The sequence below is a fragment of the Marmota marmota genome, unplaced genomic scaffold (genome assembly GCF_001458135.2).
Source record: "Marmota marmota marmota unplaced genomic scaffold, marMar, whole genome shotgun sequence".
Lineage (NCBI taxonomy): Eukaryota > Metazoa > Chordata > Mammalia > Rodentia > Sciuridae > Marmota > Marmota marmota.
Genome location: NW_026000185.1, coordinates 20,497,357 through 20,525,330, shown reverse-complemented (window position 1 = coordinate 20,525,330; position 27,974 = coordinate 20,497,357). Strand labels below are relative to the sequence as shown.

The window sequence follows — 27,974 nt, the reverse complement described above, 5'->3', positions numbered from 1 at the left end:
GCCCTAAAGAACTGGGCAAAGACAGTCAAGGTGGCGTTCACGCAGACGCAGATCGTCTTTATTAGCGGTCTGTAAAGCACCTCCCAGGGTCCCCCGACCCCAGATTGGAGGAAGCCTTGAGAGGTCTGTAGCACCAGGGACATGCCAGGGCCCGAGGGCAAGATGTGCAGCCTGATGGGAAGGGGCTGGGTGCCCTTCACCGGCCCCCCGGGGTTGCTCAGCACTGGGAAGGCTGGGGGTGGGGGTAGCAGCCACCTCCCTCCCCACCCCAGCAAATCAGTTTGAATTTGAGTGAATAAATAAAATAAATAAAATCCCTCAGGCCGGCCTCCCTGGAGAGGAGCTGTGAGGCAGCAGCCAGCCCTCAGGAGGCCCGTGGGGTGAGTCAGGGTGTCCCCTCTCTCCCAGGTGACCCGGGAGCAGAGAGGGGTTTGCAGCAGAGGGGCTGGGATGTATGTCCTTGGCAGCAGGCCACCCCCATGTCCTTGACTCCTGGTCCCCTTGAGTCCCTATCTCCCCACAGGCCCCCCAGCCCTCGGCAGGTAGGAAGTGCGCTCCCTTCCCCTTTCCTGGCTGTCCCAGCGCAGGGGGTGCGAAGGGGCTCAGCCTGGCTCCTGAGAGAGGTCCCCTCTCTCCCTGCCTTTCGGTCACCTGCTCCTGTTCTTAGCCCCTGAGGGAAGATGCCCCTCCCCCTCTGAGTCCATCGGTCAGTCCTGGGGCTGTCAAGGCAAGGGGCCCCTGGCTCCCAACCCCCACCCACTAGCCCCAGAGCCCTGTCCCCAAGGGGGGTGCAGGTGGGGAGGGTCCCCAGGCCCCACCCTCAATCCTGGGTCTGACAGGGAGAAGGTGGCGGGGAGCCTCGGGGCCGGAAGAGGCGGCAAGCCCCGCGGCAGATGAGGAAGAACCAGTAGAGCTGGGGGGCGAGCAGCAGCGCGGCACCCAGGTTGACGTGGGCCGGGATGGCCAGGGGCACAGCCAGCAGGGGCAGCCCGGCGTGGCGCCCGTAGGCCCAGTACAGGTAGGGGAAGAGCAGCACCCGGCAGCACAGGAAGCTGAGCAGCATCAGGGCCCCGTTCACCTTGTGCAGCAGCGTGTGCTGCTGCTTGTACTGCGGACAGAGCACAGGTGACAGGGTGGGGAGCAAAGGCCCTGTCCCCTCTGCGCACCCCCTGTCCATCTTCCCTCAGGTCAGAGGCCTCAGAACAATCCCCCACCGCTGCCTCCCCTCCAGCCAGCCTGCGTCTCCTCCCACGCCTGACACTGCACCTGGCGGCCTTTAAAGAGCCCCAGAGGGTCCCTGAAAGTGCCTGCCCTGCCTGGGCCCTGGGATCAGGCTCCTATGCCCTCAGGTACCCTCTCACCTGGATGAGGATCTTGCCAAGGCAGACAAAGGGGGTGCTGACTTCTGCCATCAACATGCAGCCTAGAAAGAAATCTCCCTTCCCCTGTCGCCACACCTGGGAGGAGAGGCAGGAGGGTGAGGGGCAGCCCTTCCTCTCCCCCATCACTTAACTGGAGAATTTCAGGAGCAAAGCTGGGCGCCTTGCCTCTCTGCATCCCTCCTAGAGTCCTGCAGGTAAGATGGCCCCTCACACCTCAGGGGAGGAGACAGAGGCTCAGAGACACGCAGCAGAGGCTCCACAAAGTGCCACAGCTGGGCACGGTCCTGCTGGGCCAGGCTGATTCTAGACCTTTGTGCCTCCTGTGACCCGGGCTGGGCTGGTGCCCAGGAAATGTCCCTCCACCCCATCCTGCTGGGAGGGCCCCCAGGCCCCTGCAGCTGGTGTGATGTGAAGGACAAGCCCCCCCCTGCGCCCCGCCAGGCCACCTGGCTCTGGGAGCACTCACCACGGAGACGGGGAAGCACACCAGCACCATGACAGCGTGGTGGAGCACCATGAGGAACTCCTTGTGCAGGTAGCCTCGCACCACGGCCCAGGTGCTGCCCGGTGCTCTGCGTCTCCCATTGTCCTCTCCATGCCCTTTGACCTGGTGCTTGTGCCAGTGGCAGAGGAACATGGCGTAGATGTCGTAGATGAAGTAGGGCACTGCAAATTGCGTGTAGGCGGAGGAGAGCCAGTGTCTGTGGGGCAAAGAGAGGGGGAGGGATCAGGAGAGGGAATGGATGGCTCCTGGTGCCACCAGCACCCGATGTTCCACCAGAGGCAGATCTCAAGGGACGCCCACAACCCTGAGATAGAAGTGAAGTCTCAGGTGAGAACACAGTGAGTTATGGATGATGGAACCGCAGGGTGGAGGGAAATAAACTTGCCCAATGTCATATAGTCACACAGCTGCTGAATGTTGGGGCTGGGATTCAAACAGACAGACCTCAGAAACCACCATGCTGTGCTTGGGTTCTCTCTCTCTCTCTCTCTCTCTCTCTCTCTCTCATATACTTGGGGAAAAAGAAAAGAAGACCAGGAAACACCTATAGATCAAAGGGCAGAGATGCAAGATATAAAGAGAATCAGATTAGGACAAAGCACACAGGAAGTAAAGACCTATGGTTGAAGACCAATTGCTCATTTAGTACAGCCAAGTACTATACTAATATCGAAATCTCTACATTGTGTAAACTTATTTACTCCTCACAAAAACCCTACAAAAAGCCATACATGGTGGCACACACCTGTAATCCCAGCAACTTGGGAGGCTGAGGCAGGAGGATCACAAGCTCAAGGCCAGCCTCAGCAACTTTGTGAGGCTGTAAGCAACTTAGCAAGACCCTGTCTCAAAGTAAAAAAAAAGAGCTGGCGATGTGGCTCAGTGGTAAAGCGTCCCTGGGTTCATTCCTTGATACAAACAAACAAACAAACAAAAAAACCCACCATAAAAAGTAAGCATGGCTTTCATCCCCATTGTACAGATGAGGAAACCGAGTTACAGAAAGGATAAGCCAAGGAATAACCACGGGAAGCTCTCTCTCTCAGCCCACAGGCAAGGTAGAGGTGCTGCCAGTGCTGCTTGTTCTGCCTGAAGGTGGCCTGATTGCTTGCTTTTTCAGGTCCTGCCAAGCATTAAGAAGAAAATGCTGAGCAAAGGTGCCACGGACAGAGAAAGTTCTACATATATTGAGAGTAAACAAAACCCGAGAAGCACGTGGATATGCAACATTGCATTTTTCTTCTTGAGTCAGCACAGTGGCACTTTCTGCAGTCCTGAGACAGGTCTAAGGTGGGAGTGGAAGGTCCAAAAAGCAGGCCTGGGGGAGCCTGCCCAGCTAGCCAGGGGACAAACACAAAGTCAGCTAGAGGCACTTCATAGAGAAAGAGCCAGAGCCACACGTGAGGAGCTCCGGGGGTAGAGGTCAGCTGAGGACAGGGGGTGGTCCCTGGGAAGGCTGGGTGGGAAGGGGCCAGGCAGCCCACTGGCACCAAGATGATATCAGGGAAGAGGACTTGAGACCCATGGCGCGGTGGTTCTGGGCATGAGATGGGAGAGGCAGCTGGTCAGAAACAAAGGGCAAGTAGTTCAGGGAGAAGGTGGGAGAGGACCAAACTGGCCTCAGAGAAGTTATAGCAGGAAGTGGTCCAGAGAGCTGGCCCAGTAGACATGATGGGGATGGGACAGATGGGACCTTGGAGTGTGGGGGAAGAGGCAGAGGGGCCCCAGGCCCTGGGATGCCATGTGGAGTGTTCAGTCCCATCCCCACCCTCTCAGCAATTAGGTGCTCAGAAGTAGGAACAGCTGTTGCCCCTGGATTAACCCTGATCCTCCCTACCTACCTGAGGATTAAAGGGGGAAGGAGGGACAGGAGCAGATCTGGAGGAGGGGGAGGAAATGCAAGAATGGAAAGGTGACCTCTGGGTAAGAAGGCATGAGAAAGGGACTCGTGGAAGCCCAGGCTTGCCTTGGACCCTGTGGCAGGAAAGAGCATGGAGAAGGCGGGAAGAAGCCAAGTCTCTGGGCTGGGTCTGAAGAAAGAGTTAAGCCAAGAACTAACTGTTCTACTCACTTCCTTACAGAGGAGAGAACTCACCCCCAGGAAAAGAGGAGGCAAAGAGAGAACAGGGGCACCTCTAGATCAGGGTCATCCAGACAATATCACCTGGGTCTCCAGGGACATGAGGGAAGGAGAGCAGAACCAGTGGGGCAGGTGTCACGGGCACCCTCGCCGCAGGCAACTTGCAGCAGCCTGTGGTCAGCCAGGACAGGCTGGTCAGCACCATGGACAGGGCCCATCTCCTCCTCCTCCTCCTCCTCCTCCTCCTCCCTCCTGCCCCACCTCTCCAGCCTGGGCCTCTCTGGCAAGCACCAGGCACTGCAGCAGCTGCCTGTGCCAAATTTTGGCCTGTTCGCCCTCCCTTCCCCTTCCCCCACTGCCTGACCTCAGTGGCCTCGTGTGTCATCTCTCCTCTCTCGGGAGCTGAGGCGACACACCTGAATTCTGGGAGGAGTTAAGGGGTGAGCCCGGCCTGAGAGGAGAGCACTGCAGTTGAGTTTGTTGGAAGGTGGGTCTGAGGGGTGGTGTAGGTGGAGACAGAGGAAGTGACATTCAGAGCCCACTACAATACAAGAGGCCCGGAAGCTGACCAGGAACGCTTTGAGGGTTCTCTTTGATCCCTACTTCTGCTCTCCTGGTTCTGACCTTTGAGGACAAGACAGGATAAATTTATCCCTGGTGTTGAGTTGCAGCTGTGGCAGTAAAACTTGCTCAGGCCCAAGTGAAGAGCGTGGGGACCACTGGTGGCTCCCCAGAGGATCTCGGGTATTCTGGGATCACACACATAACAGAGGAGGGACTTGGGCAGAGGTGGGTGCGTGACACTTACTGGTCATCGATGATGTGCTTGCAGGAGGTGGAGACGATGTAGCCAGCTGTGGAGGCCATGATGGCTTGGACGGAGGACACTAACCTGGGGAGACAGAGGGAGGAGTGGCAGGTGGGGAGGTGCGTGCCTTGACATCTCCTTTTCACTAGTAGTTATTTGCTTTGGGTTTGGTCACTTCTCAGGCCATTCCTGGCTCACCTCCCAAGACCGGGCTTTCCCAGATTCACCCACCCTACCACCACCACCTCCAGAGTCCTGAGTTGCTCCGCCACTGTCCCTCAGTTTGCCCCATTCCTTGTGGCCTTCCCCTTCCCTTGGCTTGTGAATACTGAGTGGCCTTCCTCTCAGGACACAGGGAGGTCACCCTGAGGTGAAACAATGCTGGGAATGTGTGGCTGAGAGCAAAGCCTCTGCCCAGGAGGGGACGCCCAGGAGGGCAAGGGGAGCCTGTGCTGTTCCTGCCCCACTTGGCTGCCCAGTCACCATGCCACCCATTACTCGGGCCCCTGGCCCTGCAGTGAACCCAAATTCCTCCTGGCCACTTTCCCACTGTCTCCTTGACTGCCACGGAGCTCCCCTCCCGGTGATGGCCCTAATTCCAGGGTTGTAGAGAGTTCCACTGTTCACTCCTCTGTGCCTCGTCCCCAACACTCATCCTGATTCACACATGGTGCTCTTCCCCTTGTTCCCTGACATCTTATAGGAATGTTTTAGTCACATGCTGGCCCTGTTTGGGAGGTGGGAGGGTGGCTGGGAGAAGGGAAGAAAAGCAGTCTGAACACTAGTAGACCAGATGGCTGGTTTGGGGAGGTCTCCTGGGAAGGTGAGTAAGACCCCCGAAGGAAGGGAGCTTGGCAGCAGAGCCCACTGACCACCGCCAGGCTCCCCGTCCCCACAGGGGCCAAGGGTGCAGGGAAGTGATGGGGTCCCTTCTGTCCCCATAAAGCCTGAGAAAGAGAAAGGGACTAAGCTGGGGAGGGGATGCCGTTTACCTGGCTGAGACAATGACCGCGTCGGCCTCCTCCCAGCGCAGCTGGGGCAGCCGCTGGAGCGTGTTCTTGGAGAGGAGGAAGAGTCCGGGGAACACCACCCCCCCAGCCACCATCGGGGTCAGCATGGTGGCTCAGGACTCGGGCAGGGAGACGAGCGGGTCAACAAGGGGCAGAGAGGCAGGGCTGAGGGGAGTTGGAGGTGGAGCCGGGATGCGGAGCCGGGGGAGGGAGGGAGAGGAAGGGGCACAAAGGGGACAGGGCGGGGACGGGATGGGACAAGGGAGCTGGACCAGAGGAAGAGAGAATGGGACTCTGGATCAGACTGGGGACACAGGGAGAGGGCTGGCCAGGCAGAGCAGGGAGCCCAAGGACGGGAGCAGGGAGCAGGAGAAAGCGGTGAGGGATGGGAAGAGGCGGCAGGGGAGGACTTGGTGAGGACCGAGAGAGAGGGGACAGGAGGAGGAGGATGCAGCTGGGGGAGGGGAGGGAGAGCCGCGGCAGGTGGGGGGGTTACGTGGGGAGACTGGGAGGGCCCGAGGAGGCGGGCTGGGGGGAGAGGTGCCAGCCCTGAAAGGAGGGAGGGGGAGGNGAGGGGGAGGGGAAGCTGCCCGCCTGGGGAGGGCGGGGGAAGGGTGGGGAAATGATGGCACCGACCAGACACCAAGAAACCGGACCTGCAGCAGCGTCTCCCATGCAGCTCTGTGCCACAGCAGCGGCTGCGACAGAGATGGGGGGAGCAGGGAAAGAGGAAGGGGGAGGCCCTTAAAGAGACAGCAGCTGCGGCACAGGGGGGCTATTGGGGACAAGGGCCATGGAAGGGATGGCTCTTCTCGAGGGAAAGAAGGTGATCTGGGGCTCCCTGGCCAGCTGCGAGGGGGCTCTAAACCCCCATGATGGGCCTGACCCCATTTCCCATCAGCACTCTGAAGTGCCTGGTATTTCCTCCTCTGCCAATGCCTCCCAAGATGTGACTGTCAGTGGCCTGCCAGGGATCTCAGCTTAGGGGCGTCTACTCCTGCCAAAGAGAGGGTTCCCTGGGGAAGGGAGCTGCAGGAAGTGGTGCATCTCAACACAGAGTCCTTCAGACCCAGAGCCCCTGCTCCACCCCCAGGAGAGGAGGAACTGAGAAGCATGAAGCACCTTGTATGTGTCCCCAACTCAGCTGCACGGCTGCCCCATGTCCTTATCTACTGCTGGAACAGTACCAGGTGGCTGTGCTTGTCCCCTTTCTACTGGTCAGGAAATGGTCCTAGGCACTGAGTGATGCTCCCAGGGTCACAAAGTTAAGAAATGGTGGGAACTCAAAAGAAAACCCGCCTGGAGCCCAGGAGGCTCCGGCCACATTCCTCAGGCTGCCTGGCCTCCCCTGGCTCCCTAGGTGCCCACCGCTTTCTTTTGCTCCTGGTTCCCCTTCCTCTGCTACTTCACAGAACAGTCCAGTTTCAGAGAGGAAAAGGGTCTCAGGGGTTGGCTGGACAGAGTCCCTCATTCAATCACTAGGAAAGTAAGGTCCAGTGACTTGGTCAAAGTCAACTAGGCCAACTCAGAGCTGCTCCTCACTTTCACGTGGCCCCTCTGGAGTCCTGCCTTCTGTCCTGAACCAATGGTTCTGTGGATGTCTTCAGGACATGGCTCTTGCTACCCAAACCATACTTTGGTCTCCAGGTTTGCCCTGAGCTATGGCTCAATAATCAGGGCTACAGTTGGCCTTTCCCCCTCCCAAAGCCCACTCCTCTCCTAAAGAGGCAAAGGCTGGAATTTGCAATTTTGTGCTGCCCTCTAGTGGCCTAGGAAAGACCAGGACAAGTCTCACCTTAGGCGGGAGTTGGAAACAGTTTTAGAGACAATTTGTAGACTTAGTTCCTGACCTCAGGGCTTCACTTAAGAAAAAGGGGCCCAATTTCCTGACCTTTATTATATTCTAACCAATTTTCATAGCGACTTATGTTGATTCTTATTTAATCTTCCCAGGTGGTGGTATTCTCAGTTCATTGAAGAAACTGAGGTTTAGAAGTTTAAAAAACAAAAACTTGCCAAGATAAAACAGCTATGAAAATTGGTTAGAAGCTGGATTTTGAACCAATGTTTGCTTAACTCCAGAGTCAAAAATGAGCAAAACTGCAAAAGGAACTCAGGAGGACACCAAAACTAAGGACCACAGACTTGGTCAAGGAACTGTGGTTTTACCTTGGATGAGGTAAAACAAGGGTTTGTGCTTTTTGCATGTGTGATTTTTTTTTTTTTTCTGCCAGGCATTCACTTGGACACCCTAATGAATTCTGCCTTCTGCATACTCATTGTCCTAACTATGGTTTGAAATAGCTCACCTTTTGTCAAATGGATCATAAATTTGCAGCTCGAGGGCTCAACAGATCCCACAGGCTTATTTATCTATTTGCACTCAGGATTAAAGCTAGGGACCCTTTGCCATTGAGCTACATCCCCAGCTTTTTAATTTTTTTTTGCAACAGGATCTTGCTGAATTGCTTAGGGCCTCAGTCTCCACAGCTGCTGGGATTACAGTACGTGCCACAATGTCAAGGCCACAAACATGTTGTTTCACCAATATGGTGTTGTCAGCAGAGTACAGGATTTTCTTAATTTAATTTCTAATTTTTTGTCTATGTTCCAAGATTGCCAAATTTCACAGAAAAGCTCGACTTTGCCAGGCACAGTGGTGCATGCTGTCATCCCAGTGGCTTGGGAGGCTGAGACAAAAGGATCCAGAGTTCAAAGCCAGCCTCAGCAAAAGCAAGGCGCTAAGCAACTCAGTTGCTAAATAAAATACAAAATAGGGCTGGGGATGCGGCTCAGTGGTTGAGTGATCCTGAGTTTAATCCGAGGTCCACCCACCCCTCCCCCCAAAAAAAGGAAAAAAAAAAAAGGAACGCTCAACTTCTAGCCTGGGGATATAGCTCAGTGATAAAGCACTTGCCTAAAATATTTGAGACCCTACATTTGATCCCCAGTAGCAAAAAAAAAAAAATCTCAACCTCTTTTAAGAAAGAATCAGAACAGGTAACATAATGATTTGTTTGTGTTTAGTTTTGCAGTACATGGAGTGGAACCCAGCAGCACTTTACCACCAAGCTATATCCCCAGCCCTTTTATTTTTTAAATTTTGAGACAGGGTTTCAAAGTTGCCCAGGGTGGCATCAAACTTATGATCCTCCTGCCTCAGCCTCCCAAGTCACTGAGATTATAGGTACATCACATCACCCAGCCTCCAAAATGTCTTGCTGGAATTGAGCACCCGCTATGGCCATTGGATGGAGTCCTCCAGCTCAGACATCTTTGTGTTATTTTCAGGAATTTGCAATCCCTCCTTGAGAGATGCTAATTCACATGACTCTCACCTAAACATCTCCATGAAGAAAGGAAAGGGAGTGTCATAATTATTAAACCCATTTTGAAGTGAGGAATTTGAAGCTCAGAGGCTAAAGGACTTGCCAAAGATTCCATAGCCAGTGTTTTTTTGAACTGGCTTGAACTCAGGGGCACTCAACCACTGAGCCACATCCCCAGCCCTATTCTGTATTTTATTTAGCAACTTTGCTTAGTGCCTTGTGGTTGCTGAGGCTGGCTTTGAACTGGCTATCCTCCTGTCTCAGCCTCCCAAACCACTGGGATTACAGGTGGGCGCCACAGTGACCAGCCATAGCCAATTTCTTTTTGTTTTTGTTTTGGGGTACCAACCATTGAATTCAGGGGCACTTGACCACTGAGCCACATCCCCAGCCCTATTTTGTATTTTTATTTAGAAACAGGCTCTCACTGAGTTGCTAAGCACCTCACTTTTTGCTGAGGCTGGTTTTGAATTTGCGATCCTCCTGCCTTAGCCTCCCGAGCCACTGGGATTATAGGTGAGCAGTGTCTTTTTGTGTGTGTGGTGCTGCAGATTGAACCCAGATCCTTGTGCATGTGAGGCAGGTACTCTACCAGCTGAACTATATCCCCAACCCATGGCCCATGTCTTTTGCCTCCTAACCCCGAGCCGCATCAGATCCCACATTCTCCTTCTGCTTCCGCCACTACCTAGTCCTGAAGTGAAGAGATCAGCTCCAGCAGCCCTGGCCCTCAGGAAAGATACTCTCACCCTGGTCTTCTTACTTGGATGCCACCAAAACAGCCTCTCTTGCCTCCATCTGCAGTTTGGTGTAGTTCTGCAGGCCCCAACGGAGGATAGCGAAGAATACTGGGAAGAAGACGCAACCTAGTACAAAGAGCAGGGCCATGCCTGTCTGAGGTAGAGAAGGGGAAAAGAAATGGTTATGAGAACTCCTTAACCCTGCAGTGGTCCGTGAGATCCACTCAGCTGCAGCCACTGAAAATCATTGCGTTTCTAACATCCTTCATCCGGGGTTATTGAACATCCTGGTGTTTGGTTTTTTTTGTTTCCTTTTGTTTAAACCTAGTATTATTTCATTCATTTTCCCTGCCATCCCTGAAGCTGACCTACACCTCCTAGTCCATCTCACACCTTAAAATGGCTTCTCTTTCTCCTCCACCGCAGTGATGTGCCTGCCCTTTCTTAACTCCACCCTGATCATCCTCCGTTCCTATGTCACCCTTGACTCCTCCGAGGGGCTCAGACTTCTCACAGGGTCTCACCTCTCAGCGACAAGGTGGGAGGACTGAGAGGGAGGTTGATGTTTCTCCTCAGCACCCAAAACTTGGGAAAAGGAAGGGAGGGGGTGTTCAAATTGTCAAAACACTTGAAATTTTAAAATAACATTTAAAAAAAAAAAGAAAGCCAAAGTGATTTTTACCCCATAAAAACGAAAAAAAGAAAAAGGAAACCCTGAAAACACGGATATTTACATAGATATTATTTTTGCCTGGCAAAGCCTCCCCTCCCACCCGCTCCGAGGAGGAGAGGAGTGGGGAAGGCGCAGGAGGGACGCAGGTGGTCGGGGCCTGCCATCCTCCATCCCTGGAGTGCTTCTGAAGAGACCTTCTCAGGCTACAAGGAAGATGTCAAACTGCAAGGGCACGAGGCTGCTCAGCCGAGGCAGTTGGAGCCACAGGAGCATCACCCTCCCATTGGCCAACCTCTTGACACAGGTGCCCTATCGTTTATTTCTGCTGGGGCGGAAGTGGGCAGGGCGTTCTAGCACCTTGTGTAGAATTAGCCAATTAGAGTTCGTTGATGACTTGATGGACAGCACATTTCAGAGGCGGAGCTGGAAGAAAAGGAATAGGAAGAAGAGGGAGACTAAGAAAGGTCTGTTATTGCTTTAAAAGGTAGTAGAGAAGCCTATTGCCGCATCTCATGTCCCAGCAGCTCTGGAGACTGAGGCAGGAGGATCTGAAATTCAAGGACAGCCTCAGCAATTTAGTGAGGCTCTAAGCAATTTAGTGAGACCATGTCTCAAAATCAAAGAAAGCAAAAACAAACAGCCTCGAGATGTGGCTCAGTGGTTGAAGTCTCTGGGTCCATTCTGTGGTAGTGGTGGGGGAAGGTGTGGGGCAGTAGAGAAACTAGCCCTGGAGCACCTCAGCGACAAGGGAGGCTGAGACAGGAGAATTGCAAGTTCAGCCTGGCAATTTAGGGAGATCTTGTCTCAAAAGAAAAAAAAAAATATGTAAAGGACTTGGATGTAGTTCAGTGGCAGAGCACTCCTCAGTATCGCAGGTAAGTGAATACAAAAATTAAAAATGCTAAGGAAATTTTGGCTCTTCATTCCCTGAATGATGGTGAGCAGAACCCCTGTGGGCCTCGGTATCTTCCTCTGTGAGATTGAGATCATAATGATGACAGCTAATTATATTGCATTTACTGTGGGCCAGACTCTGATCTGAGTGCTTAAAAACATGAAATCATTTTTCCCAAATAACCTTGTGGGTAGGGATTATTATTGTATCAACTTTACAGTTGGGAAAACAGTGGTACAGAAAGGCTTGGTACCTACCCCAAGGTTACAGTCAGGAAGGGAATGAGGTACAGTATTTCTTTCAACCATATTTTCTGAATCTGTTGGTCTCTATAATGTTAAGCAGATATAGGAAACTCAAAAACTCATTATCCTAAAGGAATTAAAGGGTTTTTGTTTGTTTTGCTGCTGGGGATTGAACTTATTTTATGAATTTTTTTGGGTTTTTTTGTTATGTTTTTTTTTTTTTAAGGAAGAAAAAGATAGTCCTGAATACAATTTAAACATCTTAATTCATATTTTTAGAATTTTTGTCTGTTAACAGTTCTTGCTACTTTTTTAATACTTATTTTTTGGTTGTAACTGGACATAATATCTTTGTTTTATTTATTTATTTTTATATGGAGCTGAGGTTCAAACCCAGGGCCTCCCACATGCCAGGTGAGCACTCTGCCACTGAGCTACAATCCCAGCCCCCAGTTCTTGCTACTTAACTACTCAACCTCCACCTTGGGCCTCTGAAGATTAAAGATTAAGCCAAGAGCAAGGTAAAGTTATTTAAGATGAGGCCTCTGGTTGCCTAACCAGTGATCAGTGTCCAGTCTCACTTTTTTCCTTTTGAATGTGTCCATTTAAAAACTACATTTCCAGGGCTGGAGCTGTGGCTTAGCGGTAGAGTGCTTGCCTAGCATGCATGAGGCACTGGGTTTGATCCTCAGCACCACATAAATGGAAAATAAAGATATTGTGTCTACCTAAAATTAAAAAATAAATATTAAAAACTACATTTCCCAGCTACTCTTGAGAGAAAAGTTCTTTTGCGTGTGTGTGTGTGTGTGCGCGCGCGCGCGCGCACGCATGGGGGTGGGAGGGTGGGTATTAGGGATTAAACCCAGGGTACTCTCGCACTGATCTACATCCTCAGCCCTTTTTATTTTGAATAGGATTTTGCTAAGTTGCTAAGGCTGGCCTTGAATTTGTGATCCTCCTACCTTAGCCTCTGGAGTTTCTAAGATTACAGGTGTGATCATTGTGCCCAGTGAAATCTCCTTTTTAAAAAGGCAGCACAGCTCATAAAGAAAGGAATCCAGATGGACTTTAAAAGTTAGGACAAGAGCCCAGTGGGTGGTGCACACCTGTGGTTCCAGCTAGTCAGAAGGCTGGGCAGGAGTTAGATCTCAGGAGTTTTAACCAACACAGTGAGATGATGTCTAAAAACAGAGAAAGGAAGGAAGGGAGGGAAGGGGAGAGGAAAAGAAAGAAGAAAGAGAAAAGAAAGAAATAAAAAGATTTCCAGAGATACTTTCTCTTTCATGACTCAGCCCACACACACTGAAAGATAATACTGAGTTGGGATTTGAAACCAGGCCAACCTGTCTCTGGTGTCTGCCCTCCTCTGTGCAGGTTCATTGTGAGGATTAAATAGAGATAATGTACATAAATGACTTCCCACAGCATTCAGTTACTATCATCGCGAGCACCCAGAAGGCTGTGTGCTAAAATCTCTCTACCCTCTCATTCCGCCTTCCCTACCACCTTCCAAACAATGCTCCCATTTTACTGCTGAGAAAACTGAGGCTGGGAGAGCTAGGCGACTTGTCCTAGGTGGCACAGTCAATGGCAGAGCTATGACTGCTGCCTCCCAGGTTGGGAGGGGAGGGCAGGTGGAGGAAAGCCCAGGCAGAGGCAGGAGTAAGTGGGCCAGCCCCCCTCTGGTGCTGAGGGGTACTGGTGTTGCCCTGGATGTGTGGCTTACCCTGGAACGCAGCGTGGGGCCATGAGCTGGGAAAGGTCAGGTCCGCGTTTCACTGGATTCTGGCTCCCCTGCAGTTCTTTCTCCTGTCGTCAGTATCTTCTTGTTTCAAGCCAGACAGTCCAAGGCTGCGCAGGCATGCCTGGGAACTAAAGGGTGACGGGAAACAGTGGTCTGCCTGTTCGCTTATTTATTTTTTCTGTACTGGGGATTGAACCCAGGGACGCTCTACCTTGAGCTTCATCTCCAACCCTTTTCTTTATTTAAAATTTTAATCTTATTTTAAAAATATTTTTTAGATGTTGATGGACCTTTATTTTATGCATTTATTTATATGCAGTGCTGAGAATCAAACCCAGGGCCTCACACATGCTAGGCAAGTGATCTACCACCACTGATCCACTGATCTTTCAGCCCCAGATACTGTGTGTGTGTGTGTGTGTGTGTGTGTGTGTGTGTGTGTGGTGCTGGGGATTGAACCCAGGGCCTTGTGCATGTGAGGCAAGCACTCTACCAGCAGCCCGATTTTAATCTTATTTATTCATTTGTTATTATTATTAGGTACTGGGAATTGAACCCAGGGGTGCTTAACCACTGAGCACATCCTCAGCCCCTTTTATTTTTATTTGAAACAGGGTCTCACTAAGTTGCTTAGGGCCTCACTAAGTTGTTCAGGCTGGCCTTGAACTCGAGTTCCTCCTGCCTCAGCCTCCTGAGCCATTGGATTTCAGGCATGTACCACTGCATCTGGGAGAAAGAGTGGTTTAGAGTAATGGCTTTCAACTTTTTTAAAGTGACTCCCCCCCGCCACCCAGAATTACCTTTTATTTTATGAACTGAACTGAGAGCAAACTTTACCACCACCACTACTACTACTACTACTACTACTACTACTACTATTATTATTATTAGTTCTGGGGATCAAATCCAGGGCCTTGAGTATGCTAAGATATGCTCTACCACTGAGAGTGGAAAATTCCCTCCACCTGGGGAACTTTCTCTCAGTACTGCCTGGTCCTTATGTGCAGCCTTTTGTGTGGTTCCCCCAAATGCTGGTCATGATTTCACAGCCCACTAGTGGGTCACAACCCATGTAGGTCAGCCTTGGGTTGACAGCAGTGTTTCTCAACTTTTTTTCCCCCATTACTGCTCTTTTAAGAAGACTTGAATATATGTGTGTGTGTGTGTGTGTGTGTGTATTTTTTTCCTCCTAATTGCTGCCCATTGTGTTTTATTTATTTATTTATTTTTTATTGTTTTAGGCACTGAGGATTGAGCCCAGTTCTTCACACATGTGAGGGGAGCACTCTACCACTGAGTCACATTCCCAGCCCCCATCATGAAATTTTAACAACACAGATGTTCTGTACATCTGTTTATGTATATCTGTGCTTCATATGTTAAAGAGTAAGAATATTTTGCCCCAAGAACCAATTTTTAAGGGGTACTAGGGATTGAACACAGGGGCACTTAATCATTGAGCCACATCCTCATCCCTTCTTGTTTTGAGACAGGGTCTCACTAAGTTACATAGGGCCTTGCTAGTTGCTGAGGCTGGCCTTGAACTTGGGATCCTCCTACCTCAGCCTCCTGAGTTGCTGGGATTACAGGCATGCACCATGGTGCCTGACCCAAGAACCAGTTTTTGCCCTCTGAGGGGCAATGTACCCCAGTTGAGAATTCAGGAGCAACAACACTCTGACAAACATTTTGAGTCCTCCTTACACACACTATCCCAATCTCCAATGAGATGTTTCCATTTTTCAAATGCATAAGTCGAGACTCAAAAGTATTTTTATTCATTATTGAAATGACTGATCATGAGAATGGGAATCGAAAACTTACCAATATCCTCGCTTAGCTTCTTATCTTCTCCAAACCTTTGTTCCCTGATGTGCAAAATGATGGAATGGATTCAAAGAAGTGTTTCCCGAACCTCAGTTAATGGTTTTGTTTTGGTTTTTGTACTATTTGACCTAATAATAGCAAATAATTATACAACATTGACAGATGCCAGGCACCAATCTAAGCCCTTTACATATATTATCTAATAATAATAATATATTATCTAATCATAATAACTTTAGAAATACCTTCCCTGTACAGATGAACAAATTGAGGCACAGAGAGGCTATGTGACTTGCCCAAGGTCACACAAGTAGTTAGTGGCAGAGACAGGACTTGAACCTAGTAGTCTGAATTCTTGGGTTCCCACTTTTAACCATGTACTCTAAAAGGATACTTTTTTTTTTATTGGGGTGGAACCCCCCACAGGTACTTTACTACCAAGATACACACCCACCTTTTCTTATTTTATTTGAGACAGGGTCTCACTAAGTTGTCCTGGCTGGCCTTGAACTTCCGATTCTCTTCCCAGGGCTTCTCTGGGTGCTGGAGATCACAGGGGTGCATCACTGTCACCGGGTCTAACTAAAAGGAAAGTTTTTAATCACGATAAGAAATAGAATGCTTGTAAATAGACAAGTAACATATATACATATATAAATTGGACAGGCCATAACCTTCTATCCAGAAGATGTCCCCACTGCACATTCTGAGCTGGAGGCTGCTGTCTCTTGGTTAAGAGAAAGAGAAAAAGATAAGCACAGATAGAAAGGTGTTAAGAGGCCCTGGCAGCAGAAGGAGACTTTCTCCTGGAGCCATCTTAAAAGTGTTGAAAGGGAAGTGGATGCCGAACTGCTTGTACCACCTAAAATAAACCAAGATGGGATGCACTCTGTGCACACTGCACCTTGTCAGGTGTTCTAGAAGTGTGTGGGCTCCCCTGTGAAGAAAGGGAGATGGTACTAGCCAGTCCTGGCCTGGGAGTGCAGCCAGAAAGCTTTTGGCCACCACCGAATGTAAAGGGGAAGTGTGGGGTGGCACTGCCATCTCCCCTCTCCCACCGGCTCCCCACACCAGTCTCTCACCCCATCCTGTCCTGGCAGACCTGCCACCGGTTTACCTGGGTCCCTGTTGCTTCAGGCTGCTGTGCTCACCCTCTTTACCTGGGCACAGCGGGCCTCTGCCCTGCGGGCGCACGCTGTGATATCATCACAGGCTGTGAATAAGTAAACAATAAGTAGTCAGAGTGGCCTGTTCCCCACCTGACACCAAGAGAAGGCCCAATTCCCCCCACTCGTGCTCTGGGGAGAGTCTTGGCCTGGGTGCCTGGGTATTTATTATTTAGTACTTTTGTTTGTACCTGTCCCAGGTGAGGTACAATTCCAAACGATTCCAATCCAAAAAAAGCACAACAGAGGAGAAGGAGACACACAGCAAGGGCCCAAGTCCCCATATGTTGGCTGTGTGATCTTAGCCAAGTTGCAGTGCCTTTCTGAGCCCCTGTTGTGTATATACACAAAGTCCCATTGCCTGGACCTGGATCCTGGTTCTGCCCTCTCACTAGCCAAGAGTCCTTATATAAGTGACTCACCTTCTTTGAGTCCCTTGGGCTTCTTATCTATAAATGGGGACAATAACAGAGCTGCTACAAAGGGTTGCCCAGATGATTAAGTGAGAAGATATGCATAAAGCATAGTTCTTAGGTATCCATTGTGATCTCCATTAATTGTTTTGTTGTTGTTTTGCAGTTCTAGGGATCAAACCCAGGACCTTGCTCATATTAGGCAAGTACTCTACCACTGAGCTCTCTGATATTTTTTAATGGTCTCTTGTTCCATGCTAGGTACTTTACAAACCCTTTCTCTAACCAGCACAAATTCTGCCAGCTTCTTATGGAAGTCCCCACTTTACAGGTGAGGAAGACTGAGGCTCAGTGAGGTCAGTTGATCTGCCTGAGGTCACACAGGCACAATGTCAGAACTAGATTTCCAATAGCCAGATCTTGCTTGATTCTAAAGTGTCTGTTTTCCCAAGTGGGCCTCATTCTTTCCCATTTATAAAGTGGAAATAATGGCTGCTGTCACCCAGGTCTACAGGGAGGATTAAATAAGATAAGGTCTGCAGAGAGGCCTCTATTGATGCTGGCTCAGCTCTTTGGCCCCCCAGGGTAATTACCAAGCACAGGCCTTTCATTTTTATAATCAGGAGGCTGGTGAGCCTAATCTCTAGGAGACAATGCTGCCTGCTAGCCATAGGAGGGGGCTGAAGGGTTAGATCAAAATCAGATCTGCGGGTGCTCTTCCCAGGCCCAGGCCCAAGTCTGACCAGGCTTCTTTCATCTCTGGCCTTCTCTGTGGCCAGTCTCCCACCTGGCCCAGGATCATCCAGAGCATGTCTCCCTTCCCTAAGGGCAGCACAAAAAACCTGTGATACTATCCAACATCCCCAGTTTTAACCTTCAGGGAGAGGGACACTGATGTTTATCCAGCTATTGTGAAGTCAGTTTCTCGCTGCCTCCCACAGATTACCATCTGATGTGGGTAGAAGTGGGACTTTGGCAGAGTGGGTGCATACGTCACCCCTCCCACTAGCCTGCCTGGCAACAAGGCCTGGTGCACTGTCCACCTTCCTGCATAATGTATGAGCCAACAGTAGGAACAGAACACCATTAGCAGTGAGTCTGACCACTGCAGACCATGGCTGTGTCCAGAACCCTCGCCAAAGCTGACGTGTCTGTTGGCTCCGGCTGAAGAGAGGGTGGGGATATGTATCACCAGAGGCCTTTCCTGTGGCCAAGGTGGGAACTGGCCTCATCCTGATCCTCGGGGACTCTATCAAGTAAGAAGACAGCTCCGAGAAGGCAATCAGACCCTGTCTTCAATCAACAATGGTGACATGGGGAGAGTCCTGTTTTCTGGGCTCAACCCCCCCAGGGGTCTAGGATGGCAGTGGGAGTGGTTGGGAACCCCTTGGTGTGGTTGAAGGTAGGAGGGGCGATTTGGAACCCAGGGATGCAGTGCCTGGCAATTTCTGTGGCTGTCTGATGGCACAGGAAACCCCCTGGGACAGCAGCTGTGTACATCAGGGTGAAGAGCGAAAGGGGGAATGGTGTGGCATTGCAGCTGGGGGGAAACACCAGGCTGCAGCATTGCGTAGGAAGTCAGGGGTCTCCGTGGGAGGTGCGCTTGTGTGTGTGCAATCAAAGGCCAGGAGTGAGAGGGGGATCCTTGAGGGCCTTGCCAGCCAGGGCAGCCCTGGCCCCCGGATGACAGCACCAACACTTCTTCCTTCATGGACAGAGTTGGATTCGGGTCATTCATAGAATCAGTGAGTATTAATTACTGTGGGATCCCCGAGGCTAGGCCAAGTGCTTGAGCTACAGAGATGAATCAGACCAGGCCCCAGTCCATAGTCTACCTGGGGAGCCAGACACTGAAGTGGAGAAATCAAATACCTCAAAGTGATGCTTGACTAGCAGCACCTATCTAGGGCTGTGGGAACGTCAGAGCCCAAAGCATCCACCTCCTCCTGAGGTTGGCAGCAAGAACCCACTGAGGCACAACTGAGCACAAGCTTGAGGGATGAGGAAGAGGTTTGTCATGAGGAAGTGAAGGGAAAGGTGTGATAGGCAAAGGGAACGGCATCTGCAAAGCCACAGAGCTGTAAGACCCTGAGCACTAACTCAGGAACCTTCAACAGATCTTATGAGGAGCTTTAAAAGAATGGACTGGGCATCAAATCTGATTTGTTTTACACATATTATCTGATTCCCCTCCTGCAGTAGAATGCCAGCAACGTGAAGACAGGAAATTGGCCTCATTGTCAGAGCTCCAGGACCCACAGTGGTGGCTTTATCCTGGATCTAGTAGGAAGCCTTTGGAAGATTGAAAGCAGAAAAGTAACAAGATCTGATGTGTGTGGTAGGAAATAACTTTGACAATGATGTGAATGCTGAAAAAAAAAATAGGTGTAAGAATGGAGAAATTAGGTCAGGTTGGTAAAATATTGATAATTCCACGCAATTAACAAGTAGTTTTGATTTGCACAATATTCCTGTGAATCAGGTGGCTCCCCCTTTTGTAGATGAGGAAATAGACTCAGCAAGTCTCATTAACTTGGGCGAAGTCACACAGCAAATTGGTGCAGTAGCCCAGGGTTTCAGTCCTTCCTTTGCAGCACCCAGAATCCAGGGCGGCACCTCCAACGGCCAGCGCCTGAAGGAAATCCGACCTAGGCAGGTGACAGTTCGCTATTCCGGTTCAGTTCCAGCGGGAAAGCCCAGAGGATGGCGGTTCAGAACCCTTGGCGGAAAATCAGGCGGGAAAAGCTAGGCGGGAAGAGGCTTTTGAGTCTCGGCGGCCGCCGTAGGCGCGGCACTCTGGTACCTATGGCAACAGCAAGAAGCAGCGCAAGGTCCCGGGCGGTGCTGGCGCCACGGAGGATTGGACCCAGCGCGGCGCGGAATCTGTGAACTGCCGGCGGCTCCGAAGGTGCAGGTGATGGGGATGGGTGGCCCGAGGGAGCCCGGGTGTAGGGCCGCGGAGGGCGTGACCTGGGCCTGGCTGGGGCCTGGGAGGAAGGCGCCGCCCCTGCATCCCCGGACCACCCACCACGGTCCAGACCGGAGCCGTCTCTGGGCCTCAGTTTCCCCACACGGGAAATGGGAGGAGGAGAGGGCACCCGGGTCAGCGGCCCCTCTCAGCCTCTGAGCCCAGGTCCTTCTTTTTCTCTGCAGCTCCTGGAGTGTCTGGCGCAGCCTGCCTCATGGACGTGAGTCCAGGCCCCTTCCCTACCCTGCTGCGGGCCCCCTCCGCGCCTCAGCTCCCCTTGACTTTGCTCGCCTCCAGCTAGGGCTGGGGAAGGAGCTTTTTACCCAGCATGGACCCTTCCAGCTTAGGACAAGAGCTGGGAGAAAATCAGGGTCCTGGATGGACTAACAGCTGGAGGGCACATTTCCTGTGTTCCCGGCAAGATAAAGAGTCTACCAAGTCATCTGGGAGAGAGGGTGAAGTAGTGGCGGTGGGGTCAGAGATGGGGTCTGTTTGGAGAAGGGAACTGAAGAGAAGAGTTTTTAAGTCCTGGGAGATTCTAGAAGTATTGGATGGCGGTGAAATGGGGACGACAAGGGAAAAGGCAGGTTTGGGGGACAAGATGGTGAGTCAAGGGATCATCCAATTGACTCTTTCTCCCTGGTCTAATGGTTGCTCCTCCCCCAGCCACCCCTGTGTCCTCCTGTGTTCCTGCTGCCCCCCCCACCTCCTTGTCACCCCCCTTCCTCTGCTTGTCCAGGCCTCCTCTAGCCCATGGGATCCAACCCAGGCTTCTGCCAGCAGCCCTCCCCTGCTGCTGCCCATTCCTGCCATCGTCTTCATTGCCGTGGGCATCTACTTGTTGCTGCTGGGCCTAGTGCTGCTGACTAGGCACTTCCTGCTGGTGAGGGGGTCGTGGGGAATAAAGGGTGGGTTCTGGAAAACGGGATGCCAGTCAATCTGCCCCTCATCTGCAGACTTTTACTGTGAGTTCACCTTCACCCTATAGTCCCTGCATGGATCCTTTTTGTGGGACCCGGAGTCCCTCCTCCCTGTCCCCAGGCCATCCTTATTTCGCCCCCTCCCTAAAGGGAGTTTCAGCCGTCCCTACCTACCTGCTCTGCTGCTCCCGGGATCCTGAGCCCTCCCATCTCCTAGGCCCAGGGCTGCTGCACAGACTGCAGCTCCCCCTGCAGGAAGAAAGGTGCCTTACAAGACTGTTGCTGGACCTGTGCAGAAGCCTGTGACTTCCCTCTGCCCAGCCCAGGCCGCTATCTGGATGCCTGCTGCCCACAACCCAGCGAAGCTGTGAGTTCTCACCCTGCCCCGCAGAGCTCTGATCTAGGGATGATCTGTGCCTTTATTGTCTCTGTTCAACCACATTCGTTACTGAGCACCAACTCTAGGTGAGGCACGGTTCAGGTATTGAGCTATGTGAAGACAACATAACAACACATCAGGTCCTGAGGAAAATAGGGCAACCGCCAGGGAAAGGTGATCTGTGCAACATGCACAGCACATAATCAACACTTCCGAAAATGGTAGTTAAAAGGAAAAATAGCTAAGCCAGGCACAGTGGCACATGCCTGAAATCCCAGCAACTCAGGAGGTTGAGGAAGGTGGATTGTAAGTTTGAGGCCAGCCTCAAGAACTTAGTGAGACCCGTCTCAAAAAAAAGTTTTTTAAAAGGGTCTGGGAACTCGGTGGTAGAGCACTCATGGGGACTGAAAAAACAACAAAAAAGGAAAAATAGCTCACAGAGCACCTGAGAGTCATTGAGTGAATATTATATTCCAGAGAACACCACTTTATTGGCATTACTATTTTTCCTAGAAACCCTGAGATCTAGGTATGTATTTTAATTTTAATTTTTAATTGATACATACTAGTTATGTGATTTGGGTATTTATTTATTTGTTTTTGGTAGGGGGGTTGAACCAAGGGGCTCTTAACCACTGAACCATGTCCCCAACCCTTTTTTATGTTGTATTTTGAGACGGAGTCTCACTGAGTTGCTTAGGGCCTTGCTAAGTTACTGAGGATGGCTTTGAATTTGTGGTCCTCCTGCCTCAGCCTCCCAAGCCAATGGGATTACAGGTATGTGCCGCCATACCTGGCTAGTTGGGTATTTTAAAAAACTTATATATATATGTTTACAAAAATATTACAAAAAAGTATTTTTTTACAAAGCACACATGTAAAACCACAAAATATAAATCACTTTATAAACCAATTCTCAAATCCAAAGTGGCTACATTTTGTGTATGTCCCTCATATGCTAATATCCAGTACTATTACTACTGCACCTTACTATTATTTGGCAAAAATGGAGTCACACCATATAGACCATGTCACCAAAACTGCTACCTGCCCTTTAAACTTGACATGATACCTTGGCCGCCTCTCCATGCCTGAACATATAGGTGGATAAGTATTATTATGCCCTTTCTGCGGGGGGGGGGTAAACTGGCTTGGGGAAGTTGAATGGCTTTTCAGTGTTACCCAGCGAAGCCTTGCTTAGAAAATTGCTCCACAGTCCTAGCTGCGGCAGAATCCTCAGGGGAGAAGCCTGGCTCATCGAAGACAAGCCATTTTTACATTTGTGGGTTTAAAGATACTAAGTTTAGTGATTGACCACCTTTTTAGACAGTGATATTTTGAGCTCAGAGAATTAGACAGCAAAGCTTCTGCCCTTGGAGCAGTGACCTTCTCTAGGAGGAAGTGGGGGATAAAAGAACAAGCCCCAGCAAAGTCAAAACTTGGGCTGACTGGGCTTGCTGCAAATTCCTGGCAGATGTTTTGAGTTTCAAAATAAACTGTGGGACAAGGAGCTCTCCTCTTTCAAATAATCTGCTTCTGATTCCCCAGGGATAGCCAGGAGTAGGGCCCCAGCATTACTGATGAGAGGGAAAGGGGAAGAAAAAAAACGACCTTGGGTTCTATCTAGAAACTCCTATCTTATAGGAGATGCCCAATTATAAAGTGAGTTGTGGCCCCCTGTCCTGGGGACACAGTCCCCTTGCCTGTCTGTATGCATGAGGTAAACTGACAGGGAAGCATGTCTTCCTTAGGAGAGAGGGTGGGGTGAGATGTACTGTAAAGAAGCACTGGGTCCCCCCACCTGCCAATTCAAGGCTGTAGGATTGGCAAGGCTCCAGACCTGGAGACTTTAGGGCCTGAACCTCTCCGGCTTCTGCTGGAGTTAGGCAGGAAGGGATCTAGAAGAGCCAAGGGCAGGCAGGGTCATCCTGTCCTTGAGCTCTTTCCTCAAAGTACACTGCAGTCCCTGTGTTCGCTAGTTTCCTTATAGTAACAATGACAGCCACAAAGGTGACAGAGCTCTGCCTGTATTACAGTTGTAGACATTTAAGCTCACAGAGGCTTAAGTGACTTGCCTGAGGTCACACAGCTGGGCCAGCCAGACCACAAACCCAGGGCTCTTTTCCTTTCTCAGGAAAAACCTGCCTGCCATGTTGCTTTCCCTGGCAAATGGTGAGGATCTCATCCTTTCATTTAAAAATTCATCAAAATATTTATGAAATCACTGTTGAGGCTTTGTGCTGGACCCCAGGGGCTCAGCAGAAACAACACAGACAAGGTCCTGGCCCTCCCAGGTCTTACATGGACAGAGAGAAATAGGCAATTACAGTAGAGTGTAAGGAGGGTATGATATGTGTGTGATCAGAAGCAGGTGGGGGAGTTAAAGGGAAAGCCACTCACTCAGTAGGTGTGGAGTGGGACTGTAGTTTGTGACCTTCTAGTGAGCTCTCACATGATTTTGATCCACACCAGTGTTAAGAATTACTGTTAAGGGGAACCAGAACTACAGTGGTGAGAATGCTCCTATCAAGTATGGGCTCAGTGCTTCCCACTGACTCTCCAAGTGACCCTGTGAAGCAGGTGCTGTATTGATTTTAGAGATGGAGAAACTGAGGTTCAGAACATGAATTAGCCAAGCTGAGATTGAAGCCTGGGCCTTTCTGAATTTCGAGCCTGAACTGTAACCTGTAAAATGATGACTGGTCCTCACGAAGACCAAGGGAAATTCCAAAGTGAAAGAGCCTAGTTCTAGAAATGCAAGGGTTAAAAGTCTTGTGGAGTCCTTGTTTAATGTACTTAAACAGCAGATTCCTTCCAGAAGCCACATGGCTGCTTATGAGAGTCAAGAAACCCATTAGCCAGTTATTAATGACTGGATCTAAACCCTTCAGTGCACAGAGCCAAGAAATACTTTTAATACCCTGTTTCTGAGGTAAGGGCAGTGTAGTTGCTCTCAGCCACCAGCTCTGTGCACAGAATGATGGTGTGGTCCTCAAAACCCACAGAGCCAACTTCATCCCCAAACTGGGACTCCCCAGAGACACCCCCAAACCACACCCTCATAAACACACAAAAACCATTTCTCCCTTCCACCGTGACACCTCTAGCCCGCTCCCTCTGTAGACATTAGCACAGCCCAATTCAGACCCCTCTGCCTGCCATTGGCGAATCCCCTCCCCTTGCTGGAACCCTAGCGACACTGATCTCACCAGTCATCTGACACCGCACCCCGAAACCTCAGCTGTTGAAAAGGTCATTCCCCTATTCCTGGCTTGGCCCGGTCTCTGATTGAACAGTGCAACTGTGACTGTTACTCCTCAAGGAGCCAATCTTCTGTCACACAGCCATCCTGGGTGTGTCCCACTGCAGCCATTTGGCCTGCCTCCAGTCCATGCCTGGGGCAGTTGCAGATCATCCTTGTCCCAGGCAGAGGAGCAGTAAGTGGAGGGGTCAGATCTCCCTATCTGTTAGGACATGATGTTCCTTTTCCCTGACCAACAGACCTTGTTTTCCTGGAGCCTAGAAGCCCTCTTATTTTTGCCTAAAGAGGGAAAAATGAAGTGTTTAGATTCATCCATTCATTCAACACTTTTCTGCATGTTGGACACCTGCCAAGTTCCCTACACTGGCCCAGTGGAGGACAGGAGAAAAACTGGCCTGCGTTTGTACCCCAGAATGAAGTTGACATGCCTAGTCCTGGGAGATAGTGGGGACTGGGGCATCGTAGGCCTAAAGACTAGCTGACCCTGGTCCATCCCAGCTTTACTGTTTCTCTTGGGCAGGTCACTCCCTTCTCTGAGCCTCTATTTCCTTTTTATAAAGAGGCCCACTCTTCAGGACTGTGATAATTAAAAGATACAATCTTAAATTTTAAAAAATTGAAATTGTCATTTTTCAAAGAAAACAAAGTTTTAAAAATCATTCATGAATGTAGTCTGTGCCCTACACAAAGTTGGGCTCAACAATGAATGACATCCTGCAGTTGGGTCTCATGCCAAGAAAGAAGTCCATATAACCACTGCAATTCTTTTCATGATAGACAGAAAAACACGCATGCTTTCTCTTCCTATCGCCTCTCAATTGCACAAGGCCATGAGGTTGTAGCAGAACCATCTTCACTGGGACACCTCAATTCTAGCATAGACCAAGGACCCGCTGGTGCTCAGCCTCCTTATGTAAGCAATGGGAAGAAGGAGAGAACCCCTAAGTAATGGCTCCAGCTCCTGAGCTGAAATGCTAGAACACTGCCTCATTGCTGATTTCCCAGTAGCACAGGGAATAGCTTTGTTCTCAGGAATGGTGGATGGTACTTTTTTTTTGGCACTGGGGATTGAATTCAGGGAACTCGAACATTGAGCCGCATCCCCAGCCCTATTTTATATTTATTTAAAGACCAGTCTCACTGAGTTGCTTAGCACCTCCCTTTAGCTGAGGCTGGCTTTGAACTCACGATTCTCCTGTCTCAGCCTCCTGATCTCTGGGATTACAGGGTGGATGGTACTCTCTATACCACTAGCAGTTGCGACTTCCACAGCCCCTCTGTTCCCTTCTCCCCTTGGAGGGAAACAGACTGCGGCTCTGGTCCTCCCTCACCACTCTCTCCTCTCCTTAGGGTTGGGCTCCTCAGTGCCCCCGCTGCTGCCCGCTCTGCGACTGTGCCTGTGCCTGCCAACTTCCAGACTGCCACAGCCTCAACTGTCTCTGCTTTGAGATCAAGCTCCGATGAGGACCCAGGATCCCTGCCCTTTGGGGAGCAGCCAGCCACCAGGGCCCACATGCTCCCCTCCCTCAGGGCCCCCAAGACACTTTTTCTCCAGGCCATTGGAACCACAAATGGCTCACCACTCTGGCAACTGGAGGGCTGGGTTCCCTGCAAGGCAGGGCTCAGAGAGCCCTTGGGCAGCTGGACTGCAGCTCCTTTGGAGGGTGGGAGGGAGAGAGGCTGCCCCTCTTTCCCTCCCCAAGTAAACTATTGTATTTGATTTGGAGGATGCGGGGAGCATTGCTCACCACAGACTGCATGATGGGTGGGACTCAGCTGGCCTTGAGTTTCAGGATTTAGGGGTGCCCAACCACACCCTGTTCATGGACTCTTGGTTATTTTAGGAGGTGAGTATTTGCCTGCATCTGCTCTCCCTCTTAAAAAAAAAAAAAAAAAAAGCCACCATGAGTCCCAGAGTCACCGGGAGGAGGGAATCAGAGAAGGAGGCATGGGAGGAGGCAGGGTGGCCACCCCCTCTAACTGCCTGTACTCCTTTCCCTCCCCACAGACCTCGGGTCTAAGATTGATTTTCTCTTGACAACCAAGAGCTTCAGTCTAGGTCTCCAAGGAAGAAATTTCCTCTGAAGTACCGGTGAGTGGGAGGGGACCCCTCTCCCCCTAGGGCAGACCCAAGGCTTCCTCCTCCTTCCCCCATGGAGGGCCCCACGCTGGCTTGAATGTCAGGGGCTTCAGGTTTCCCTAAATATAGGTCCTTTGCAGGGGATTCGTGGCGGCGAAAGGGCAAGGGTTACCGAGAAGGTCGGGGACATTTGTGTGTGGGGGGAGGGCAGGAGCTGCCTTATAACCCAGTGTCCGCCTGGCTCTCTCGCCGCCAACCACGCTCTGCCTGCGCCTCCCTTTCAGCCTCGCAGCAGGTGGGCAGCTAGCCGAACTCTGCGGGGTGGGGGTGGGCCGAAGGGGTCGGAATGGGGGAAGGATTCGGGAAGCTCAGTAAATATCTGGGAGCGCGGAAATAGGAAATCTGTGGATCAGCGCTGGGGTGGATTTTGTATTGGAGAAGGAATTCAGGTTCAGGGAAGACGTTTCGCAGGGACACTTGTTTAGGCCAAGTCCTAGCCGGTTAGTTTCCGCACAGTCTGGTTTTCAAGTCTGCACCAGCAGCGGGCGGAAAGCGCATGTGCCCAGAGCAGGCCAGGCTGGCCTTCCCGGCCCGGAGCCTGACTCTAAGCTGACGCGGGAACCCCTTGCCAGGGCGGGACCCCACACCTAGGGGAAGGCCTCGCTACGGCTCTATGCAAGCCCAGGCCGCTCTCTTCCGTTCCCAGTGCTTCCGTTCGCCGCCCTTCTCTCCGCCTCTCTTGCGCCTGAGTTAAGGACTGGGAGGGATCGGCTCCGCCACTGAGCAGGACAGCCCACGGGCGAGGCAGGCAGACGCCCTACCTCTTGATTTGGTTATGATGTGACATGCGATGCAACCACGCTGGCCGGAAGCTGGGGCTGCCCTGGCGCGGGGATGTACCTGGGAGGAGAGGCCAGCCTTCGTATCTTTTGATTTTTCTATCGCTTTTCCCCCACCTCCCCATCCCCATCTCATCCCGTGCCAAAATTCCGGCTGAGTCACGGCACTCCAGAGCGCGCCAGACTGAATGGGGGGGAAGTACAAGGGAGGGGAGGGCCCTGGCGACCCGCGGGATGTGGCCAGAGTCACGTCCTGGGGGGATGGGGGAGGGATCGTATTCTCGCTGCCTTGTCCCCTCCCAAGAGCCGCCTCCTAGCTTCGCCTTTCTGGGCGGCCTTGCGCACTGTCACTCGCCTGCAATTGGACGCCTCCAGTCCCCGGTAAAGGAAAAAAACCCAGCGGAGGGCGGAGCGGTGTCTTTAAAAGACCAGAGTCGCCTCCTCCTGCCCGCCCCCTGCGCCACCCCCTCGGGATCTGAATAGGCTTCGTTCCTCTCGGAACGCGCCGCAGAACCCGGTTCCGGTGACGACTGCAGCGTTCGCATCTCAGTCCACCCGCCAGCCCATCGCCCTCCGCCGCCGCACCCCACAAACCCGCCCCCTTCTGTGCCAGGTGAGCGCCCCTAGCCACGTGCGAGGGTCTGGAACCATGGAGAAGGATCCTGGGGCAGTGGCGGGTCGGGCGCCTTCGCGGAGCCCCCACCCG

General features: G+C 51.4%; 3 protein-coding genes and 1 long non-coding RNA gene across 11 annotated transcripts in view; 3 read left to right on the top strand and 1 right to left on the bottom strand.

Annotated features, from left to right (window-relative positions):
- Positions 1 to 31: 31 nt before the first annotated feature.
- On the bottom strand, positions 32 to 15,806 carry Tlcd3b (TLC domain containing 3B). Of its 4 annotated transcripts, XM_048789765.1 has the most exons (8): positions 15,696 to 15,806; positions 15,239 to 15,369; positions 13,397 to 13,542; positions 9,878 to 10,008; positions 4,776 to 4,859; positions 1,849 to 2,083; positions 1,362 to 1,457; positions 32 to 1,108 (listed from the first exon to the last, which is right to left on the bottom strand). In XM_048789765.1, exons 4-8 carry the CDS (start codon positions 10,000 to 10,002, stop codon positions 821 to 823), a joined length of 828 nt encoding a protein of 275 aa, XP_048645722.1. In that variant the 5' UTR covers positions 10,003 to 10,008; positions 13,397 to 13,542; positions 15,239 to 15,369; positions 15,696 to 15,806; the 3' UTR covers positions 32 to 820. The 4 variants fall into 4 exon arrangements, with proteins under 4 accessions (XP_048645722.1, XP_048645721.1, XP_015346746.1 ...); XM_048789764.1 differs by lacking the exon at positions 15,696 to 15,806 and having other exon boundaries at positions 15,239 to 15,377; XM_015491260.2 differs by lacking the exons at positions 13,397 to 13,542; positions 15,239 to 15,369; positions 15,696 to 15,806 and having other exon boundaries at positions 9,878 to 10,317.
- LOC125612364 lies at positions 9,991 to 17,539 on the top strand. Its single transcript, XR_007342720.1, has 4 exons — positions 9,991 to 10,128; positions 10,281 to 10,392; positions 10,615 to 12,188; positions 16,987 to 17,539. It is a non-coding gene; the product is annotated as an uncharacterized LOC125612364 (long non-coding RNA).
- Positions 17,540 to 17,571: 32 nt separating this feature from the next.
- LOC107146920 (late cornified envelope-like proline-rich protein 1) lies at positions 17,572 to 27,870 on the top strand. Of its 2 annotated transcripts, none has more exons than XM_048789758.1 (7): positions 17,572 to 19,728; positions 19,974 to 20,008; positions 20,528 to 20,671; positions 20,926 to 21,075; positions 25,700 to 26,196; positions 26,358 to 26,441; positions 27,136 to 27,870. In XM_048789758.1, exons 2-5 carry the CDS (start codon positions 20,003 to 20,005, stop codon positions 25,811 to 25,813), a joined length of 414 nt encoding a protein of 137 aa, XP_048645715.1. In that variant the 5' UTR covers positions 17,572 to 19,728; positions 19,974 to 20,002; the 3' UTR covers positions 25,814 to 26,196; positions 26,358 to 26,441; positions 27,136 to 27,870. The 2 variants fall into 2 exon arrangements, with proteins under 2 accessions (XP_048645715.1, XP_048645714.1); XM_048789757.1 differs by having other exon boundaries at positions 17,572 to 19,734.
- Positions 26,359 to 27,974, top strand: part of Aldoa (aldolase, fructose-bisphosphate A) — a 5,001-nt gene continuing 3,385 nt past the window's right edge. For 2 of the 4 annotated variants that reach the window (XM_015491252.2, XM_048789748.1), the window contains exon 1: positions 27,714 to 27,881. Coding sequence is in view for 1 of the 4 variants with exons in the window: in XM_015491251.1 (XP_015346737.1) it covers positions 26,527 to 26,724 (198 nt within the window). In the remaining 3 variants the exon portion in view is untranslated. Of the gene's footprint in view, positions 26,725 to 27,713; positions 27,882 to 27,974 lie in introns of those variants that run through there. The other 2 variants (XM_015491253.2, XM_015491251.1) reach the window with 2 other exon arrangements.

Bases quoted from the DNA above. Each gene is read 5' to 3' on its own strand.
- Tlcd3b (XM_048789765.1), bottom strand. From the start codon at position 10,002: ATGGCCCTGCTCTTTGTACTAGGTTGCGTCTTCTTCCCAGTATTCTTC. The intron at 4,860-9,877 runs GTAAGAAGACCA...CTGTCTCCCCAG, and splicing joins GCTGTTTTGGTGGCATCCAA to GTTAGTGTCCTCCGTCCAAG. The intron at 2,084-4,775 runs GTAAGTGTCACG...TTTGCCCCACAG, and splicing joins AAGCACATCATCGATGACCA to ACACTGGCTCTCCTCCGCCT.
- LOC107146920 (XM_048789758.1), top strand. The intron at 20,672-20,925 runs GTGAGGGGGTCG...CCCATCTCCTAG, and splicing joins TGACTAGGCACTTCCTGCTG to GCCCAGGGCTGCTGCACAGA. The intron at 21,076-25,699 runs GTGAGTTCTCAC...TCCTCTCCTTAG, and splicing joins GCCCACAACCCAGCGAAGCT to GGTTGGGCTCCTCAGTGCCC.